This window comes from Trypanosoma brucei (genome assembly GCF_000002445.2).
Source record: "Trypanosoma brucei brucei TREU927 chromosome 11 chr11_scaffold01 genomic scaffold, whole genome shotgun sequence".
In the NCBI taxonomy this organism is placed as follows: Eukaryota; Euglenozoa; class Kinetoplastea; order Trypanosomatida; family Trypanosomatidae; genus Trypanosoma; species Trypanosoma brucei.
The window spans coordinates 2,612,166-2,631,850 of record NT_165288.1 but is presented as its reverse complement, the minus strand read 5'-3'; the positions used below and the strand labels follow the sequence as shown (position 1 = coordinate 2,631,850).

The following is a 19,685-nucleotide window of genomic DNA, read 5'->3' as shown; positions in this document are numbered from 1 at the left end:
CGCGGTAACATGCTGAACAACAGAACGAGGAAAGGGAAGCGAAGCGGAAATTTAAAATTTTGAATACTACAAGGGAGACTAGCACAAACGGAAAGCTACCTTAGAGAAGACAATCAATAATCTTATGTCCAGGTGCAGCTCAAAAGGCCCTTCGGTCGGCCCCTTCCTTCGCCTGAGGGACGGGGGTTAATTGTGTACCCTTACACGGAGTTGTTAAAGCTGTCCCTACGAACAGCTCGACGTCACAAAAAGTTCCGACAAGTAAAAACCTAGGACTAGGGGGGAAAATTGTGTGTGTGTGTGGGGGGGGGGTGGCATCAGTACCACCTTCCAGGCAATGTTACTCCCGGTGCATCTCACAATGCAGAGTAACATTCTTACATGTGTAAGTTGCGACTCACGCGCCAAGACCCTTCCTACCAGATCTTACAAGAGCGTTGTTAAACTGCTCCTCCAGTTCGCCGTTGATCCGCTTTATAGTGGTTTTGTCAGGTGCAAATGTGTTGTGATGGGACCCTTCATTCCTCCGTCCACCCATGAGTCGCGCAAATTTGTCGCGTTTCTTCGCATTGTCATCGAAGACATGCGCCTTTGCGTACTGGCCGAGATCCACGCTGACGTTATCAGACTCCTCCTTTTCAGCCTTTCCCGTGTCGTCCTTGCTCTCTCGTTCCCGTTTCCGACTAGGCCTTTCCGAATCCTGTTGTTCATATTCCAAACTCTGGCCTTTCTCAACTACGGGGTGGGGAAGAAACACCCGCAGCAGTCGCCTAGCACTCTTGGCGGCTTGTGCCAAATCCGCAGGTGAACCGGATGTCTCCAATTCCTTCAAGGCACTCAAAGCTAAAAGCAGAAGGGCGTCCTGCCGTGAGGTGAGCTCTTCAGACTGCACCCCGCGCGAATCGGCGAGCCCAGCAGCGAACTCGCGCAGCTCTCTTGCTACCGACTTAAGGGAGCTCATGAACTGCAAGTACGTGAAAAAACTCGAAGGCGCACCCCAGAGCCCTAGACCTTTCCTCTATATCCCTCCTCCACTTGCTGCTGTTTCCATAAAGAAGATCACGTGACGCATCGAATAAAAACAAAAAAGAGGGAAAGTAGAACTAAAAATAGAGAAAGGGCAAATAAGCCGCTTCAAGCACCCAATTACCTGGAGGCCCCTTCCTCGAGAACATCACCTACCCGGGAAAGCACGCGAACAGCCACCCCTGCGCAGAAGAGGCGGTGGGGCGTTATTCTAACTGTGATCTCGGACACTCCCCATACACACACCACCCCTCAACTCTGGATGCACATGATGAACAAGGAGCCATAGCACATCGGAGAATGTGGCACAGCTATCAGCCAACGACGGCCGCACATAAACATACAAACCGAAGCGCCTCCGGGTGCCTCAATTCACCTCATGTTCCTCTCGCTTGGGACAGATCGGTCGAAGCCGCGACAAATCCATTGACATAGCGGGAGAGGCGGCGGCCGGAGCGGTTAATGCTACCTTCCCCCTCGCCTGAGCCACCACACGATCACGCAACTCCGACTCCTCAAGTCCCTTGTACTCTTCACGCCTTGTGCGCATCCGTTCATACAACGCTCTCTGGTCATCGTAACTTATCCTCGGCTCCGTGCTTGGGGGAACACTGTCCTTTGGATGCACTTTAACCGTCAGCCGGCTCTTCTCATTTTTGCCAGAGTATCTTGCGATAGTGTCCTCCATCAACTTCCCACAGAACCACAGACCTGCCTTGTCTTCCTTCTGCTGCTCATGTGACTTCCACTGGGGGTCCAGAATGGCACGGCAGTGGTAAACAGCGAGGCGGCGGTCCTCATCAAGGTTGGGGTCATCATGCAATTGATAGAGCCGATCCACTGCGGCACTCCGCCCACCCTCTGGAACACAGCACTCCTCGGGGTACAGCCGTTCGGTCAGCTCGCGCAAACGGTCGGCATATTGATCAAATTCCTCTAAACTGACGGGCACGACCCTGTCCTTTAGCCGCGCACTGGTTGACTCGATTATGGCGCCGTACTCCGTTAAAAGTGCAGAGTAGCTATTGGCACCACCATCCCCAGGACCCTCATCAACTACCTCCACCCGTTTCTTGCACCTAGCCTCGTCGAGCAACTCACGAGCAGAAAGTAGTATCAACTTCACTAGGTGACGGCTATTTTGAATGTGGCAAAGGTTCCTAGCTAAATCAGGGTAAATGGCTGTAGCAGCTGTGCATTCGTAGACAAACTCATCGGGAAATGTCGTACCCTTAACACTCAGTAAGACCATCTATTTATCGTGTCCCTAAACGAGCACAATGAACGAAGGTGGAAAAAAAAAACATCGTGCACAGATACCACAAGTATAACTGAACGCTCCACGCTGGTAGAGAATCAAAACAACACACAACGAAATGCTTGCAGTGCTGTAAATGCAGAGTTAAATCGTAGTGTGTGCAGGGGGAATAGTGCATTATTGTTACAGAACTGAAAGACAGGCAAACACTACAAGTCATGTCGGCAAAGATAAACTAGATCTTTCCCGAGCGACGTCCGGTCAAGTAGATGACCTTTAGACACAGAAGTCAACGGTGATGAAGCAACTCCACGCGCGGAGCGGTCAAGACCAACTCGAAGCGCCTTCAGCCACCGCAGAGCTCTGGTTGCATGCTCAACCCGTTGCTCTGCCAGCGCTCCAGTACCACTGCACAACTGGAACACGGCGCGCAGCACAAGCAGGTGGGCTTCCTTGCAGCCAGTGAGCAACTCTTCCACGGAGTTCACTTGCTCAACAGAGCAGTTGTACAGGTAATCCATGAAAAACGACATCGCTCGATCCCATTGATCGTCCAGAGGGTCTTCTAACTGTAGATCAACAACAGCGAGGCTAAACAGTTCTGCGAAAGCCTCGTCGACGTCTACATCACCACTAGCAACACGCAACCGCTCTGTTAGAGATTGCAAGAACCCAAAGCCCTTCTGGAGAACTAGCAGGCGCAAGGAGAGGAGCGCCTCACCGCGACTGCGTTCGTCAGTGCTATGCGAAAGAATGTTAACGGCAGCAGCGCCGATACCGTCAATGGGCAGCTCACTCCCGCTCCAATCCATAGCGTCACAAAAGGTAGTCCAAAGCTGCACATCGGCTTCTACCTCCACCAGTGACGGCTGCGCAGACGGAATGAAGTAGCAGTTACCCATAACAGCCCGCACTGCGTAGCAGGTAAGCAACTTCGGAAGAGTCAACGCCTCCATCACACCATCGGTATTAGCGTAGTACCGCGTCAACATGTGGAAGTCCTCTACAAATCCATAGAGGTGTCGCACCGCAATCATCCATAATTTCAGCACGTCTCGCTGACCCTCCGCGGTGCTTGAGAGACGCCAGCTCCGTAAGGCGCTTATCGTGGACTCGTAAAAGGCAAAAAAGAGTGCATCTCCACCGCTCTCGGTCTCACGCAGCCGGACGACACAAGCTAGACGCAGCACAAGCGACAAGCGTTGGAGCTGTGGGCTGTGATCCAAAGTATTTCCCGCCGACACCGCGGTGTCTGGCCCTAGAAGGTGGACGAGCTTGCGAACAACGAGCCGAACAAATGCGGGAAAAACGTCGACATCAATGTGCATGGCTTCAACAGTTTCATTCCACAGCGCGGTCATAGGGGGGGTTAACAGAGCCTTTCTTAGAAAGTGTTCCACCACATAAGTCGCAACAACATTAACATCCGAGTTGCAAAAGTTCATCAATTCCCGACGAAGAACATCAACTTTGCTCAAGTCTGTTTTCTTTAGTAGAGCCAAGTAATCCTCAATGGGCTCACTGCCAAAATTCACCTCTGACTTCTTCGGTCGCTCCGACAAAGTTGAAAAGCTTGTGAAAAGTGAGGAGGTACTTGCTTGATTACACTTCTCCGCAGCGGCACGCTTAACAGCAGCCGCTGATTCACTTTTCGCCGCTCTTCGTTTCTTGGGGGCAGAAACGGCACTTCGCGCCACCGGGGCTTGCGGTCTGCTCAACACCGCTGCGCCTCGGGCGGGAACCACCGAGCCGGAAACGACCCCAACCACTTCCTCCTTCGGCTGATCATTCTGGCCATGTGGTTGTAGCTGGTGTTTACCCTCACTGACCTGCTGCTTTTGCTTTTGCTCGGCTCGGTTACGTGTACCCGTGGCAGCACTACGCCTATGTTTGTCGGGATTGCTAATGTCTGTGGCAGCCACACGGCTTTGGTTGTCATCACTTCCATGGCACCCCACCCGGCATTCGAGTTCATCGATCATGGTGCGGAATTGATCAATGATCTCGTGCAAAGTCCTTGAACCAACGGCAACGGGTGGAGTGGTGGTGTCGGCTACAGGCACTTGCACGGTAGCAGCTACTGTGGTAGTAGATGACCGCTCCTCAAGCTGGCGTTGCAAACCTTCACAATGCTTCTTGTGCTTTTCAACTTCTTCATAAGCCTTGGAAAAAACAATTTTGTACGCCTCTTCACGCTCGCAAACCTCAACAACAAATGACTCAAAGACGGACTTCAGACGCTTGTACTCCTCCCTTGCCCGTCGCTGCTCATTTACTGAGTTTTCTAACTCTTCCGTACGCCGACGTAGCTCTTCCTTCAATTTTTTCACAACACCCGAGTTGCTCTCCGCCTTTTCCTTATCTGGAATAGAGTTTGGGACGGTTCTTTTTGCTAAACTACCGCTTCCGGTAGGCTGAAGCTCAGTCTGGATACGTTCCGTTGTGGCAGTCCGAATCGTATCCCTTCTCCGCTTTATTGCGCGTTGTGCCTCCTCCAACTCTTCCCTGGAAAGTAAAAGGGGGTCCATGTCCTCTTTATGGGCAGTAATAACGTACTCTCCCTCACTTGTTCCGGAGGTTTTACCTCCCTTGAACGTCCTTGCCTCAACGTAAGGTGAGAAAACGTGGAATATGAAGAAGACAAGTTTAAAAGCGTATTGAAAGTCGGAGCATGACAACTGCTTAATGTGTCTGTGTTAAGGACATAGGCACAAACGAAGTTAAAAGGGGGGTATAAAGGGCAACTGTGAAACTACTATACTGCTCGTCAAGTGCCAACTCAGCACCCTTGTGAGCAAAGCACAGAAAGCTAGGCTATGGCACCCGCAGCATCACTATCGGCACCGTCACTACAGTTACCTCCCGCAGCAGGGGACGCAGAGATGCTGATTTCAGTCATGCTGCTGGACCCACACACATCTTCTGGAGGCCGTCTGAGGTCACCCGCAGAAGTGGTGGTGCCGTTGAGTCGCTGGAGTTCCTCCTCCAACAGCTCATCAAAGAGTCGTTTATAAGTAGTCAGGTGTAACTCATACTGTCGCTTAAACGCCTCACCTTTTGACTTCCACAGTTCTTCAAGTTTGTGATCGCTGCCCCTCGCCGACTGTGGAATTTTTCTTTCCTGCTTCGTGCTTCGATGGACTTGAACGAGAGCACAGCGCCGTTGTTGATCCTCAACGGCGTCACTCGCCCGCAACAATTCCTTCTCGGCTTCATCCACACACTTCTCCAACTCTGAAAGGATCACATCCTTTTCGTCCATAACAAAGCTCCACGCGACGAGCTCATCTACAGCTCGGATGAGTTTCTGGATGCGAATATTGTCCATCATTTTAGCTACGTTCCCGTCCTGCCCAACACCCTCCGTCATGGTGATGCGCCTCTGGTTATCCACTCTCCGTGTTCACACTGCGACACCACTCTGATATGATACCAATTTTCCCCAGGGGGTGGGGGGGGGGGGACACTCGACCACGGGGGCTTACTAAACACAAATAAGGGAAAACAACAACGAAAATGAACAAAGTTAGGAATGGAATATTTTCATTCCCATCCCAGCACAGCACAGCACATGCCCAGAACCCCAGACAAGGTACAGTTCGCATCTGACAAACAAGCTCAGAAGCCAAACACGAATTCAGAACCTATCTTGACTGCGTTGCATTAGACTACGTCACCACTGAAGTGGTAACGCCCCACCACGGGCAACCACCATACCCCTAGGCGACATTCCTACCAACAACCCTAATACATTGGTCTCGAAACAATGAACAAGAAGTAATATCCTACGCGGGAACACATGCTCACGTACATATGAATCCATGTTTACGCTCATGTGTATCCATATGGGCGACATTTCATCTTTATGAATACGTTCACATTCGACAGGTGAGGACAAAAGCTTGGTGAGGTGAAGAATAAGCGAATAAACGTCCAATTTCATACGCTATTTCCGCCGTTAGCATTCACCTTTCGGCAAACACTGTCGCACTCCTAACTACTACTATGCGACATCCCCAGGTTTCTTCATGCGTGTGCGGAACAGCCAATCGTCATAGATCTTCCGCTTTTCTTCCACAAAGTTCTCTGGATATGGTGTCTCACGGATAGCCGCGTTCCCCGTGAGCGCCATGTACAGCAGAGTCTGATTAAGCTCCTCCATCCGAGACATGGCAAATCCCTTATGATAAAGATGGCGACAATTCTTGGCGGCGTTGTACTGTCCTTCCTTCACTAGACACCGCATAGCCATTTCGTTAACCAAGTTCGCGTGCGCCACGTACACATCGCGCTCACGTTCCATCCAGTTCTTGTAGGCCAGGTAATGATAGTAGTCGTTGTATTTCCCGTCTACGGGAGGTGGAACCTTGGCGTTCACGTATTTAATCCGCGGCCACCTCCATGAGGCCCACCAGTATTCCTCGGGACAAGGATTTGGGCGAGTATATGCGTCTACGTAGTTACGAGGAAGCAGTGGTGACGGGGGGCTTGTCACATAGTCCAACCAGCTCCTGTATTTTCGCTCCGCACGACTCCCTAAAAGCGGCATGTCCGGGTCCTGTCCAAATTGCAGCTGCATCACACGCGAAAAACGTTCAAATACACTACGTGGAGGGGGCATCGGCCTGTCGCTGTCAAAAGCGGGGAGGTTTTCCGTGTACTCCTTTGACGCCATTGACGGCACCGGAATGCGCTCAAACGGAGGGCGCTCACCGCCGAATGACGTAAAAGAGGTGTCATGGTCATCGATGTCATGGTCGCGCGCGACGGTCATCACTTCAACGGACTGACACACGCGCCCAACGTGATAATGGGGAACAAGTAACCGTCACTCGTCCTAGCAACAGCGCTCCCCGCAAAAGCCAGAAAACGACACCTAAAACTCTCCAAATGGTAAGTGCACATACCCATAAGTAAGTGTGACAAGGCAACGAGGACAACAAAGGCGTAAGATGTCAATGCTACCGTTGGACACAGATAAAACACACTGAAACCAGAACACACGTGTCAACAGCGGTCCCACCAACGCCGGAAGTAAAGCAATGTGTTACATAACCCGTAAACAAACGAAAAAACAAGTTTAAACATCATTACCGCAACCGTCTACAGCACCGACACTCCGTTAACAAAAGAAAAAAAATCAGGCAACACAAAAACACGCCCAACCACAGAGCACCAGTACCAAAGGTATTGGAAGCTTCAGTGCATTACAGCAAAACTGGAGCCACCCAAAGCAAATAAAGATTGATGCGCACCACCCCACCTCTCACAGTTATATGGAAAGGCTTGGAGATAGCACAAAAGTTCAATTTCGTTCTTCTTTTACAAGGGGTTCTCCGCACACAAGCATAAACACCACTAACATGCGTCACCCAATTCAGAATAATGTTCCAAAACAAAACAAAAAGAGCAACAACTCAAAATGCGGCAACCAACACTAAACAAAAACACTAACCACAACAGCAACAAGACAATGCAACTACCGACGGTGAGCTTAGCTCACCCACAAAGAATTTCCCCACAATTTATAATACCCAATCACAAAACAATAAGAGTTCGGCATCATGTCCATCAAATATATATATATATATATCAAACAGCAGAATCGACACATAAAAGGAATGGTAAATACGCCTACGGACAAAACGGCACATAAAGCAAAAAGGACTACGCATTACAAAAAACGGACAGCTTAAACACCGAACATAGGCAGAAATCACACTAAATACTTACATACAGTATAAGTAATTCACAACATAAATGCATCAACACTATAAACACAAGAACATTATCAATTCCCATCAGCAATTACCTAAACCACTAACTTCCTACAAAAAAAAAAAGAAAATGAGAGAAGTGTAACAAGAAAAAAAAGGAAAAAAAACATGTACTATATATATATATATATATATTTATATTATACATGTAAATGTAAAAACCCACACATATATCTAAAAATAAAAAAATATAAAAAAAACAGCAAAGAAAAAATCACTACCAACCACCTCGAAGACGAAGCACAAGATGCAGTGTCGACTCCTTCTGAATGTTGTAGTCCGCAAGCGTGCGGCCCTCCTCCAACTGTTTGCCAGCAAAAATGAGTCGTTGCTGATCCGGAGGGATACCCTCCTTATCTTGGATCTTGGCCTTTACGTTCTCAATGGTGTCACTGGCTTCGACCTCCAGAGCAATGGTTTTACCGGTAAGAGTTTTCACGAAGATCTGCATACCACCTCGAAGACGAAGCACAAGATGCAGCGTCGACTCCTTCTGAATGTTGTAGTCCGCAAGCGTGCGGCCCTCCTCCAACTGTTTACCAGCAAAAATCAGTCGTTGCTGATCCGGAGGGATACCCTCCTTATCTTGGATCTTGGCCTTTACGTTCTCAATGGTGTCACTGGCTTCGACCTCCAGAGCAATGGTTTTACCGGTAAGAGTTTTCACGAAGATCTGCATACCACCTCGAAGACGAAGCACAAGATGCAGTGTCGACTCCTTCTGAATGTTGTAGTCCGCAAGCGTGCGGCCCTCCTCCAACTGTTTGCCAGCAAAAATGAGTCGTTGCTGATCCGGAGGGATACCCTCCTTATCTTGGATCTTGGCCTTTACGTTCTCAATGGTGTCACTGGCTTCGACCTCCAGAGCAATGGTTTTACCGGTAAGAGTTTTCACGAAGATCTGCATACCACCTCGAAGACGAAGCACAAGATGCAGCGTCGACTCCTTCTGAATGTTGTAGTCCGCAAGCGTGCGGCCCTCCTCCAACTGTTTACCAGCAAAAATCAGTCGTTGCTGATCCGGAGGGATACCCTCCTTATCTTGGATCTTGGCCTTTACGTTCTCAATGGTGTCACTGGCTTCGACCTCCAGAGCAATGGTTTTACCGGTAAGAGTTTTCACGAAGATCTGCATACCACCTCGAAGACGAAGCACAAGATGCAGTGTCGACTCCTTCTGAATGTTGTAGTCCGCAAGCGTGCGGCCCTCCTCCAACTGTTTGCCAGCAAAAATCAGTCGCTGCTGATCCGGAGGGATACCCTCCTTATCTTGGATCTTGGCCTTTACGTTCTCAATGGTGTCACTGGCTTCGACCTCCAGAGCAATGGTTTTACCGGTAAGAGTTTTCACGAAGATCTGCATACCACCTCGAAGACGAAGCACAAGATGCAGTGTCGACTCCTTCTGAATGTTGTAGTCCGCAAGCGTGCGGCCCTCCTCCAACTGTTTGCCAGCAAAAATGAGTCGTTGCTGATCCGGAGGGATACCCTCCTTATCTTGGATCTTGGCCTTTACGTTCTCAATGGTGTCACTGGCTTCGACCTCCAGAGCAATGGTTTTACCGGTAAGAGTTTTCACGAAGATCTGCATACCACCTCGAAGACGAAGCACAAGATGCAGTGTCGACTCCTTCTGAATGTTGTAGTCCGCAAGCGTGCGGCCCTCCTCCAACTGTTTGCCAGCAAAAATGAGTCGTTGCTGATCCGGAGGGATACCCTCCTTATCTTGGATCTTGGCCTTTACGTTCTCAATGGTGTCACTGGCTTCGACCTCCAGAGCAATGGTTTTACCGGTAAGAGTTTTCACGAAGATCTGCATACCACCTCGAAGACGAAGCACAAGATGCAGTGTCGACTCCTTCTGAATGTTGTAGTCCGCAAGCGTGCGGCCCTCCTCCAACTGTTTGCCAGCAAAAATGAGTCGTTGCTGATCCGGAGGGATACCCTCCTTATCTTGGATCTTGGCCTTTACGTTCTCAATGGTGTCACTGGCTTCGACCTCCAGAGCAATGGTTTTACCGGTAAGAGTTTTCACGAAGATCTGCATACCACCTCGAAGACGAAGCACAAGATGCAGTGTCGACTCCTTCTGAATGTTGTAGTCCGCAAGCGTGCGGCCCTCCTCCAACTGTTTACCAGCAAAAATCAGTCGCTGCTGATCCGGAGGGATACCCTCCTTGTCTTGGATCTTGGCCTTTACGTTCTCAATGGTGTCACTGGCTTCGACCTCCAGAGCAATGGTTTTACCGGTAAGAGTTTTCACGAAGATCTGCATTTTATCAATATAACAAACAGAAGTTGTCTTTTGTTGTGCTTTTTCGCTATTTTCTCTTATTTGTTAGCGGACATGGTTTTTTGTGTTAAAGGTGCATAATAAAGAATGTTTGTGGTGCAGTTTTTTCCAGTTTTTGTAGTATTTTTTTTTGTTAAATGTATAGTATCATAATACGTTATTTCTTTTTGTGATTAAGTTGAGGCGAACATCTTGGCATATTTATTCTTTTCCTCTTGCATTAACCTTTTCTTTCCCTCAACGATAGACTGACGGATTTGTGCTATATCTTGTGGTTGTCCGCCCAGCTTTTCATAGGCTTCGAGTGATTTCGCTGCTTCATCGTAGTCACGGCTCCCACAAAGGGCTTTCGTTAGATGGTGATGGGCTTTTAAATTCTTTGCATCGATTTGTAGCACTGCTCGGGCATCGTGGGCAGCATCATCATTCTTTCCCAGGCGATATAGACAAAGGCTTCGGTTCAGTAGGGCGCTCACACGGAGAGAAGTTACCTCAGCTTCGTTGGGGAGCAAATCTCTTCTGCCTTCAGTGAGGTCTGCACATTCGCTGTAGGCCTGAACAGCCGCCTTTATATCTCCTTCAGTAAAAAATTTGTTGCCTGCCTCTTTAGCTTCCTTAGCTTTGGAAACATCTACTTCACTTATGCATTTTGTTTCGCTTTCACGTTGCATGGTCAGAGAAGCCATCTGAGCCCTGTCGGAGGCATCGTACTTTGTGGTAGGTGGGTTGGCGAGAAGTTCGTTGTATGTCGAAAGTGAACAGTCAACACGGCCCCACTCATCAAGAGCTGGGTCATCATGGTTGGATAGGAGAAATGCGTCGCCTCGGATATCCCTCTGGGCGATTTTACTGGCACGACAGTTCAGTGGCAGATCTTTGAACCTCCCACTGTCATCAATGTAAAGTGATGTCCCGACGAACTTGTTGTCCCTCGCCGGCATTACTATCGGGACAATCTCAAATGATGTTTGCTCGAGGTACTCGGAGATGAGTTCGTTTTGTTGCTGCGCACTTACTTGAGGCGGGGCGGTATCATCTCCGCGATTCCCACTCTCACTTGCCTTCTGTACGAGATGTTTGGTCATCTCATTCTTTTGCTCCTGTGAAAGCAATTTTTGACGAAAATACTGTGTGATGGACCCACGGAACTCTTCATCGCTCCCTCCCGCAAACAGCAACTCCTTTGGCTCTCTAGTCTCCTCAACGGGAATGAAAACGTACTTAATAGGGCCCATGGTTGGTTCATGAAGCTCCGCGCTCTCACCGGTAGACATCACTTACCAAAAGGGACACTACAGGCTAGGGTTAGTAAAATTTTTGAGCAAAAATATGGAAAATAAAAGGATCAGCAGGACCATGTGAGTAAGGAGGCAACGTTCTACCAGTCCCAACGCCTCGTATATCGTCGTGTTGCCTGCTCCTAGACGCAAGTTAAAGGGGAGGCACACGTGCAGACACCACGCCGCGAACACCATAAGCCTCCAAAAGAACTTACTGCGGCCTGATAAATCAAGATGGAGTTCTCGCGTCGAAAAAGATACACTCGGCGATTCAAAGATACTCTCTCCACAACGGTTCGGGTTAGCACGCGCACAAACACAAAAAGGAACTCTGAAAAGCACCCCCACTTGGCCCCGTTATGAACGTAAGTCACTTCACGAAAAACTTCCCTCAGTTATAACTTCGAAGTCAGTCCGAACAAACTGAAGCACCGAGGAACATACCACAAAAAAGGTATCTGGGCACTAAGGAAGCCGCACGCATCAATTTCGCTACGCTTCGCGTTCATTTGGCACAAATACCTGTGCACCGCAAAGGTCCCGAGGTAAGTGAGCAACGGGTACGTGCACTCTTGCTTACTGGCAGCCGAAAATTCCTCCCAATCTGCGGTGAAACCAGGTGCGAAGGAGAATGGAAAAGACGACACATCCACCGTATAACGAGTGAAGCCTATAACAAAACATGAAGTTCACTCAAACAAGAAAACGTGCTCAAAACCAGCATTAAACCAACTGATTGAAAACACAGAATAACCTCAGCAGTGACACTTTTCTTAACTCAATCATTTCCCTCCTTCTCCCATCACTTCCGCCCGAATCCAGAAGCTATCTTGTAGTCAGAACCGCGATGGCCCCACGACGTTCCTATGAAAGGCAGCGGCGCGCTTTCAGCCACAAGGCGTTCGATGCTTTGATGCTTTTCCCACTCCCAGCGCTTTTTAACTCGGTACCATGCAAACCCCGCGTTTTCGACGTTATTGTCGGCAAACATAGCGCTAACATTGAAATCACGGCGCTGCAAGAAGCCCAAATAATAGTTAGCGTACGTGCACTCCATAACGATGGGCCACGCCGCGGGACTGCAGTGTGGCGCTAGTTGCTGAGCATGCAGCATCTCCGTCTTAACAATGCACATAACATCGTACAGAAGTCTCCGGACAGCACGATCCCTTGCCGCCAGCGATATGTTTCGCAGAAGAGCGAGGTTCACATGATTGTCCGCACAAAGATCAGCAGGGAGCATAGTGAAACCAATACGCGCATACTTCTTCCAGAACATCACACAGTGTTGTGTAAGACCAATGGCCCGTCCAATATGCTGCATTAAGTGCCCTGCGTTTTCGTCCTTTACTTGCGCAACTTCCAGAAGCGAGTTAAAGAAATAGCCATAATAACGATCAAAGTGGTCAAAAAGTTGTTTGACATTTCCTGGCTGCTGGATGACGCGCAACCTTGCTTCACTGAAACCGCGTACAAATGCCTTTGTCATGTGCGGGTTTTGCTCCACAACAGCTGCGAACGGGCGCAGCACGGGATGGGAGTCAGTGAACTGACCAGCAGGCATACTCCGCTTTTCCATGATTTGACTAACCGACTCCTTCCAAAACAAAAGTTTCATCCCGGCGCCCGTCGTTTTCACACCTCGCTGAGAATGTACGTCGAGCATTGTCCAACGAGCCTTGTTTAAGTACATCGCCAGAAGCCACATAGCGTAGTAATTGCGCCGTAATCTCTGCTCTGGGAAAGCCAACTCGCCAATACGAAAATGGTAGAGGTCGTGCTCCTGCAGCTCTTCTTCCATCTTCAAATAATCTTCCTCAGATGCGTGGAGGGTCGAAGAAGCCCGCTCCGCTTTGTCTGATGTGGCTGTGGTGATGCGCCTCCACATCTCCTCCTTTGAAAGGGCATTTCGGGGGACGGCACGATAGTAGTCTTCGGCCTCCTTCGCACGCGATTGCCCCTCGGGACCTCCAAGATCGCGTGCAGAATTCGTCGTCTCATTCCGAGCAAGGGTTGCCGGGTAGTTCGCGGCCGCCTCCCGTGGCAACGAAGCGACCCTACGGGGGAGTGACGATGAAGAGGCCATCCCTGCAGTCGCATGGCCAACGCCGTCATGTCCACCTTTCGGCGTTGCCGATGATCCCGATGTCGATACAACATTCCGTGGCGACGGAAGTTTCCCGGTTTTGGCAATCTCGGCCATGTGCTGCGCTTTCACAGCCTGGATAGTGGGATCTGCCTCACCACAAGGAAACACTTTGGAGCCGCCCACACGTTTCCCTTGGTCCTCACCCCCTGCTTTAACAAACGCGGAAATAGACCCGCCATACTCGCCAAAGCCCCGCAACTCTGCACTGATGCCATCATCGTCCGGCAGGCGGATGCCACCACCACCACCACCAAACAACCTTGCGGTTGACCTCAGAGCCACTCCACGCCCAAGCAAGAAAGAACGGCGCAACATCAAGAGCAGTGACAAACCGCAGCGGCACCGGACAATTACCTAATTCCCAGCCAAGCATTCACCAGTGAATAATTGGAACGTAAAATGCGGGGGGGGGGAAGAGAAAACATGAAACACCTAGAAAGCAAACCGGAGACGGAGGTGAAGCAGACAGCCTGTTTAGGTACACAGTTACTTGACACTTTCATATAGCCAGCACAGGATTTTCATACCTTGCTTCCTATCGTAATGGACGTAAGCACACGCGAGGCCCGAGAAAGCCATCCCACGAACAGCTGGTGGCCTTTATCGACCTCATATACTCATAGAGCGTGCCCAGTGGAGTAGCCAACATCGCCGAGGGGGTCGGCCACAGAACCAGGCGCCACCGTGGGGTAAGTTGTCCAGCTAAGCCTACACACACCAATTCAAAAGAGAATTTACGAGGCCACTCCTCTGCCCCAGAACGGTGGAGCAACATTAAGTGCACATTAACGGAATATCCACTTCACCCACTAAGGAAATGGCACGTATCAGTTGCTTCCATATACCTGTAACGGTTTGATGCGTTCCCGCTGCGTTTTGCGCCAGTTGGTGGCGCCTTCCGACGATTTCGGGGGTTGGGACTCCTGGGGCAACCACGACTTGCTTACCTTCGTCTACCATCCAGGGAGTTATTCCGTACGGGTAGTTCGCTCGGCTTTCGAAGATGCAAGATACGTCGCCTCTGCGGACAGGAGCGGGTCGTGGGAAGTAACTCTATACGGGTGGGATTTAGAGCCATTCAGTACCCACACACACACACACACACACAATTACCCTCCCCTTGTCGATGATTACAACAAGGGGAAAACCGGAAGAAACACGGTAAGATAGAATTGTTGTAGAAGGAACAACCAGCAGTACGATTCAGAGTGGAAACCACAAAAATTTACCCAAACCAAGGTTATTAAACGGATATGACTGGGTTAGCAACCGTACGAGTTCATGCTGCTTCCCCCTTCCAGGCCTCTGTGTTGTCAATAGATCCGTAGTGCGCATACATAGTTGTAGCTGCTCGGAGTTGTGTGCCGACCGGCTTTCTCTACGCCATTAAAGCGCTGACAACAACATCTGGCTCCATTACTTTCAAATCCTGGTAAGTTTGCCCTGCCCCAACGAAAACAATCGGCTGACCCAGTTCGTATACCATCGAGACGGCGGCACCCACCTTATCGTCGATGGTGTCAAACTTTGTAAGTACAATCCCATCAATGCCACGTGGCACGCTTCCAACAGGCACAAAATCAACAAGACACTGATTAAAGCGCCGAAGCTGGTCCACACCAGTGTTTCCCACCAGAGCCTCGCCAACAAACAGAACCAGATCAGGCTGGTTATCATGAATGAGTTTCGCAAGAGCACGCATGCGAGACTCGTGATCTTGCATCCTTCCCGCGGTGTCGATCATCACCACATCGCAGCCATCACGAGTAGCTCGTGATATAGCCGCCGCTGCAACTGCAGATGGGTCAGTCCCATACCCCATTTGGAAGACGTCCACGCCCAGGCAGCGCCCATGTACCTCCAATTGCTCCACTGCACCGTGGCGAAACGTGTCACCTGCAGCGATCATGACAGTGTGGCCATTCTGCTGGAGCCAGTATGTTATCTTGGCAAGGGTTGTTGACTTACCGACGCCATTTACACCGCAGAGCACAATGGAGTATGGCTTATTTCGCCCCCTCGATGATGCTACCGCACGCAGGATGTTTATCTCATGTTTTGGCTGAAGTATGCGACGGAGTGCAGAGATCATGGCGGCTTCAATGCATTGATGCAGGGACTCAAAGGTTCCAAGAACCTTTCCGGTCAGCGACGCTTCTACAGACTTGCATACGTGCTCAGCCACCTCCACAGCAACATTTTTGGTAATAAGTTTCTCACGTAGGCCGGGTATGACATTGTTAAAGTCTTGACTGTCCAATTCACGTCGACCAACATAAGAACGAAGCCAATTGGCCAGGAGACCCCTTTGCTGACCCTCCCACTCCTTCTCCCGTACCGGAGCCACACTGCCATTAGGTAACCGTTTGATAAAGGCCGCTCTCTGCAACGCAGTCTGTACTTCAAGTTCTTCTTCGGTTGGTCTGGTTCCCTGCCCCCGCTGCTCTTCCACAGCGCTGTCGGCCGATGGTTCATCCCAGCGGGTGGCGCGCTTCACCTGCTTGCTTCGTTTCTGGGAGGTTGCAGTTGTAGACTTGGATCCAGCTAGTTTCTTACCTTTTCGACCAATAACATGGCCGCTTTTGGTAACGAATGTATCAGGCCCTTGATAGGCCCCTGAGGCGGCACCGGCAGCACTGCACTCACCTTCACCTTGCGGCTCCCTGTCTGCTGCATCTTCCAACAAATCCTCATCCTCCTCTTCCCCCTCGGTGTCACCGTTACTAATTTGATCGCCGCCACCCAATGCATCAACACCAGGAACACCGGCATCAAGCATCGAAAGAGTCTCCGCGTATTCAGCTGAAAAGTCGTATTCCACAAGCACATTGTCTCGCACCCGTCCGTACTTCTTGACAAAACACCTAGCAATGGTCCGTAGAAAGGCACACATCTGCGGGTACGAAACAAACTTCGGGTGTATTGCCACAACAAAGAAATGTGCATCGTTTTCCAACATCCAATGAACTTTGTAATCACCAATTACGGTCTCGTGCATACCAGCGCGATCCTCAAGAAGAAACTCCTGGATGACCTGATTAATTATTGAGCATTTTCTAGAAACATCTGAACTTCGCTCCCACAGCACAATCCCCCCATTACTAACTATCGAAAGCGTGTCGATCATCCCCTACCTAGAAATATTGATAAAAGCGCTTCTCAAAACCAAGAACTTCGATCAAACGAAGGGCAACCAACCAGTAAAAGGGGTGGAAAAGGGTAAATATGAAGAATAAACGAACCGTAAAGACCACATGCCAACATCAAGATCTGTAAAACCCTTTGTGCACTTATGCTTGAGTTGCATGAAGGAGTTCCCTCTACTTCCACCCGGTCCAAGCATTGGCTCCCCACTGTCAGCACATCCCCTTCTTCAAAAAAAGGAATATATTTTTTGCTGGAACAGCGGATCCACAGACCACGCGTGCTGATTTAGTCAAATCCATTGAAGCCTGTTAAGACAAACGCGTCATAGAACGACTTTTTATGCAGTTGGTGACACCAATTCCATGCTGAGGTTAGTCTCCCATCGATGCAGTTCCCTCCATCGTCGCCCGAGCCGTCAAAAGCGTGCCGGAAAAAATCTGATAGTATCGTCATTCGAAGTTCAGGGAAGGAGCTGTACTTAGAACGCAGAAAGTTACGGACACCCGGATGTTCCTCTTTGGCATCGGGGGAAAATATTTTCTCAAGCGCCATCATGACATGCATTATAGGCTGCACTATACGGGGAATCACGGTATACTTGTCGATAAACACCAGGGGGTTAGGGACATCCCGATCTCCTAGGTGAATAACCTTAATCCCAATCCAACGACCCAGCTGATGTTCTGTCTCATTCACAACCCTTGACATACGAGCGTAACTTTTACGCGCATGACACAACCGATGATACCCCTGCCCAGTATTCACGAGGGAGTATTGCCCACTCCCGTCGATGAGCATATCGTCCTCTGATACCTGCCAAAACTCAAAGATGCTCTGCTGCACCTTTATCCACAGGGAAAGAGACTCGATTACGTAGGCACATTGAACACTGTGTTCGTGTGTAAGCAACGATCCATCAACGCCTTGCTGAATAGCCAGATTGTATTTACAGTTTTTGTCTAATGGACAAAACTCTTCACTAATTATATTACGCATCCACACTAGGGGCCGAATATTACTTTCGAGGAACTGATGAACATCGTCAATGGAACGCAGACAACGCTCAACAGTTGAGCTCTCGGCACCTCCATAACGTCCCAGGAGTCGGTCAAAGGCGGTGACCTTGTTCTTATCGAAAGAATTCAAATATTCCCCAAGGTCAGGATCTCTCAGCATCGCTTCGGCTCCAACACGTTGCAATTCCCCTCCAACCGTCTTCACAGGAATTATGAGACTGTGGCATATCTCTAGCCGCTGTTGGACCGTTGGCTTCCGCAGGTCCTGGAGGAGCATGGTTAACTTCCCGAATTCACTTCTATTGCTGAAGGGGTTTAGCCGCTTGTGGCGCCGAAATATCTCGAAGAGTGAGGGAAGTATCTTCAGCGTCATCTGCGTGGAGGCTCTGCCACTTGCAATTCCCTCCTTCATCTCACGTGGAACTCTGCCGGAGGCAACGTACAGACCCAATACTGTATCGAAGAGCTCGCGGATGCAGCGGCACATTCGGTCATCGCGGGCACTCAGTCGACGTATATCGTCGACGTCGTCGGTGTACTCGCTAACATTTAACGCAGCAATGAGAAGTTGTAACTCCTCACGCTCTTCGTCACTTAGACGAAGTAAGACACTCTCGTAGCGCATTTGCTGGCGGAAGTTCGCACGATTTGTCTGGACAAGTGGTGCAACAAAGACTAACCACTAACCCAAGGAAAGCATACAACGAGGAATATTAGTGGGTCAATATCAATGTATAGCAAACCGGAAAAGGGGGGGAAACGCAACGGGGCATCAATTAGATTCACGCGAAGTAGAAGCATTCGCTACCAATTTACATGATTTAACAACGTCAAACTTCAAAAATTAAAGGTCGAGACTAGCACAGAGAGGCAACAGGCGCCTTGACCGGAGCAAAGAGCAAGGCAGCAGCAACGAAGTTAGGTTAGTGGACCCTCCCTGGGTCGGCTATACACACTGAAACTTTCTTGGAGGGGAAAAGGAGGGGAGGGGGGGGACCCGCGCACTTCGAACGGCAACAACACGCATCAAAAATCAAAAAGGGACTCAGGTCGCATCAGTTGTAGAAACACCTCACATCAGCCGCCTCATTCAAGCACGAAGCCAATGGCCCGATAACTAATCAATAATCCATTACGGTTGTGCCCCCGTAGCGTCTGACACCAAGTGCCTTTCCCAACACAGCGGTACCATAAATGAAGCAGCCCCCCACCACATCACTGAGGGATGCAATACAAATTGCCCAAGTGTCGTCGAGCACATACCCTACAACATTACACTTCCAACAGAGCCACGCCAAACGGTGGCGACGGCGGCACATTCGACTAATTTCCCAAAGGGACCTACGGCCACATTTGGTATAAACACTGGAAACACCGACAGCTCAAACATTTCCATATGAACAGATCCACATTCATGCTGCGGTGGTGCGGAACAGAAGATTGTAATTATATTTTTCCGCACACACAGAAACATTCCTCGTCTTCACCTCAGACGAGGCCGCAAACACTCCATCTTCGATATCCCAAGAGTAATGCCCCTTTTCAGCGTTGCCCAGCGGTATCACTACCGAACCCCGAGAATCCGCGAAGGAATACTAAAGCAACAGTTCAGCAGTGCTATTCCATTGGCACTAAATTGGTGCTGCATCCCCCTCCCTTAAAATACACGTGAGCCCTCCGTGTCTGTCTTACCCTCAAAAAGGCAAGACAAAGCAGATATTAGAACGACCGAAGAGAGG

General features: G+C 49.7%; 10 protein-coding genes across 10 annotated transcripts, besides 4 other annotated features; all 10 read right to left on the bottom strand.

Moving 5' to 3' along the window:
- Window positions 1-397: 397 nt before the first annotated feature.
- On the bottom strand, window positions 398-961 carry Tb11.01.1730 (hypothetical protein, conserved; the record flags this gene model as incomplete). The annotated part of the gene is made up of 1 exon (XM_823968.1): window positions 398-961. One exon carries the CDS (start codon window positions 959-961, stop codon window positions 398-400), a length of 564 nt encoding a protein of 187 aa, XP_829061.1.
- Window positions 962-1,393: 432 nt separating this feature from the next.
- On the bottom strand, window positions 1,394-2,278 carry Tb11.01.1720 (hypothetical protein, conserved; the record flags this gene model as incomplete). Its single annotated transcript, XM_823967.1, has 1 exon — window positions 1,394-2,278. One exon carries the CDS (start codon window positions 2,276-2,278, stop codon window positions 1,394-1,396), a length of 885 nt encoding a protein of 294 aa, XP_829060.1.
- Window positions 2,279-2,493: 215 nt separating this feature from the next.
- On the bottom strand, window positions 2,494-4,812 carry Tb11.01.1710 (hypothetical protein, conserved; the record flags this gene model as incomplete). The annotated part of the gene is made up of 1 exon (XM_823966.1): window positions 2,494-4,812. One exon carries the CDS (start codon window positions 4,810-4,812, stop codon window positions 2,494-2,496), a length of 2,319 nt encoding a protein of 772 aa, XP_829059.1.
- Window positions 4,813-5,093: 281 nt separating this feature from the next.
- Tb11.01.1700 (hypothetical protein, conserved) lies at window positions 5,094-5,654 on the bottom strand (the record flags this gene model as incomplete). The annotated part of the gene is made up of 1 exon (XM_823965.1): window positions 5,094-5,654. One exon carries the CDS (start codon window positions 5,652-5,654, stop codon window positions 5,094-5,096), a length of 561 nt encoding a protein of 186 aa, XP_829058.1.
- A 633-nt stretch (window positions 5,655-6,287) lies between these two features.
- Window positions 6,288-7,058, bottom strand: Tb11.01.1690 (hypothetical protein, conserved; the record flags this gene model as incomplete). The annotated part of the gene is made up of 1 exon (XM_823964.1): window positions 6,288-7,058. One exon carries the CDS (start codon window positions 7,056-7,058, stop codon window positions 6,288-6,290), a length of 771 nt encoding a protein of 256 aa, XP_829057.1.
- A 1,058-nt stretch (window positions 7,059-8,116) lies between these two features.
- Window positions 8,117-8,175: a sequence feature (T-rich).
- Window positions 8,176-8,212: a microsatellite.
- Window positions 8,213-8,275: a sequence feature (T-rich).
- A 3-nt stretch (window positions 8,276-8,278) lies between these two features.
- On the bottom strand, window positions 8,279-10,336 carry Tb11.01.1680 (polyubiquitin, putative; the record flags this gene model as incomplete). Its single annotated transcript, XM_823963.1, has 1 exon — window positions 8,279-10,336. One exon carries the CDS (start codon window positions 10,334-10,336, stop codon window positions 8,279-8,281), a length of 2,058 nt encoding a protein of 685 aa, XP_829056.1.
- A 191-nt stretch (window positions 10,337-10,527) lies between these two features.
- Tb11.01.1670 (hypothetical protein, conserved) lies at window positions 10,528-11,628 on the bottom strand (the record flags this gene model as incomplete). The annotated part of the gene is made up of 1 exon (XM_823962.1): window positions 10,528-11,628. One exon carries the CDS (start codon window positions 11,626-11,628, stop codon window positions 10,528-10,530), a length of 1,101 nt encoding a protein of 366 aa, XP_829055.1.
- An 808-nt stretch (window positions 11,629-12,436) lies between these two features.
- Window positions 12,437-14,098, bottom strand: Tb11.01.1660 (hypothetical protein, conserved; the record flags this gene model as incomplete). Its single annotated transcript, XM_823961.1, has 1 exon — window positions 12,437-14,098. One exon carries the CDS (start codon window positions 14,096-14,098, stop codon window positions 12,437-12,439), a length of 1,662 nt encoding a protein of 553 aa, XP_829054.1.
- A 771-nt stretch (window positions 14,099-14,869) lies between these two features.
- Window positions 14,870-14,891: a microsatellite.
- Window positions 14,892-15,161: 270 nt separating this feature from the next.
- Window positions 15,162-16,910, bottom strand: Tb11.01.1650 (signal recognition particle receptor subunit alpha; the record flags this gene model as incomplete). Its single annotated transcript, XM_823960.1, has 1 exon — window positions 15,162-16,910. The coding sequence occupies one exon, from the start codon at window positions 16,908-16,910 to the stop codon at window positions 15,162-15,164; it is 1,749 nt and encodes a 582-aa protein (XP_829053.1).
- A 305-nt stretch (window positions 16,911-17,215) lies between these two features.
- On the bottom strand, window positions 17,216-18,571 carry Tb11.01.1640 (hypothetical protein, conserved; the record flags this gene model as incomplete). Its single annotated transcript, XM_823959.1, has 1 exon — window positions 17,216-18,571. The coding sequence occupies one exon, from the start codon at window positions 18,569-18,571 to the stop codon at window positions 17,216-17,218; it is 1,356 nt and encodes a 451-aa protein (XP_829052.1).
- Window positions 18,572-19,685: the final 1,114 nt, after the last annotated feature.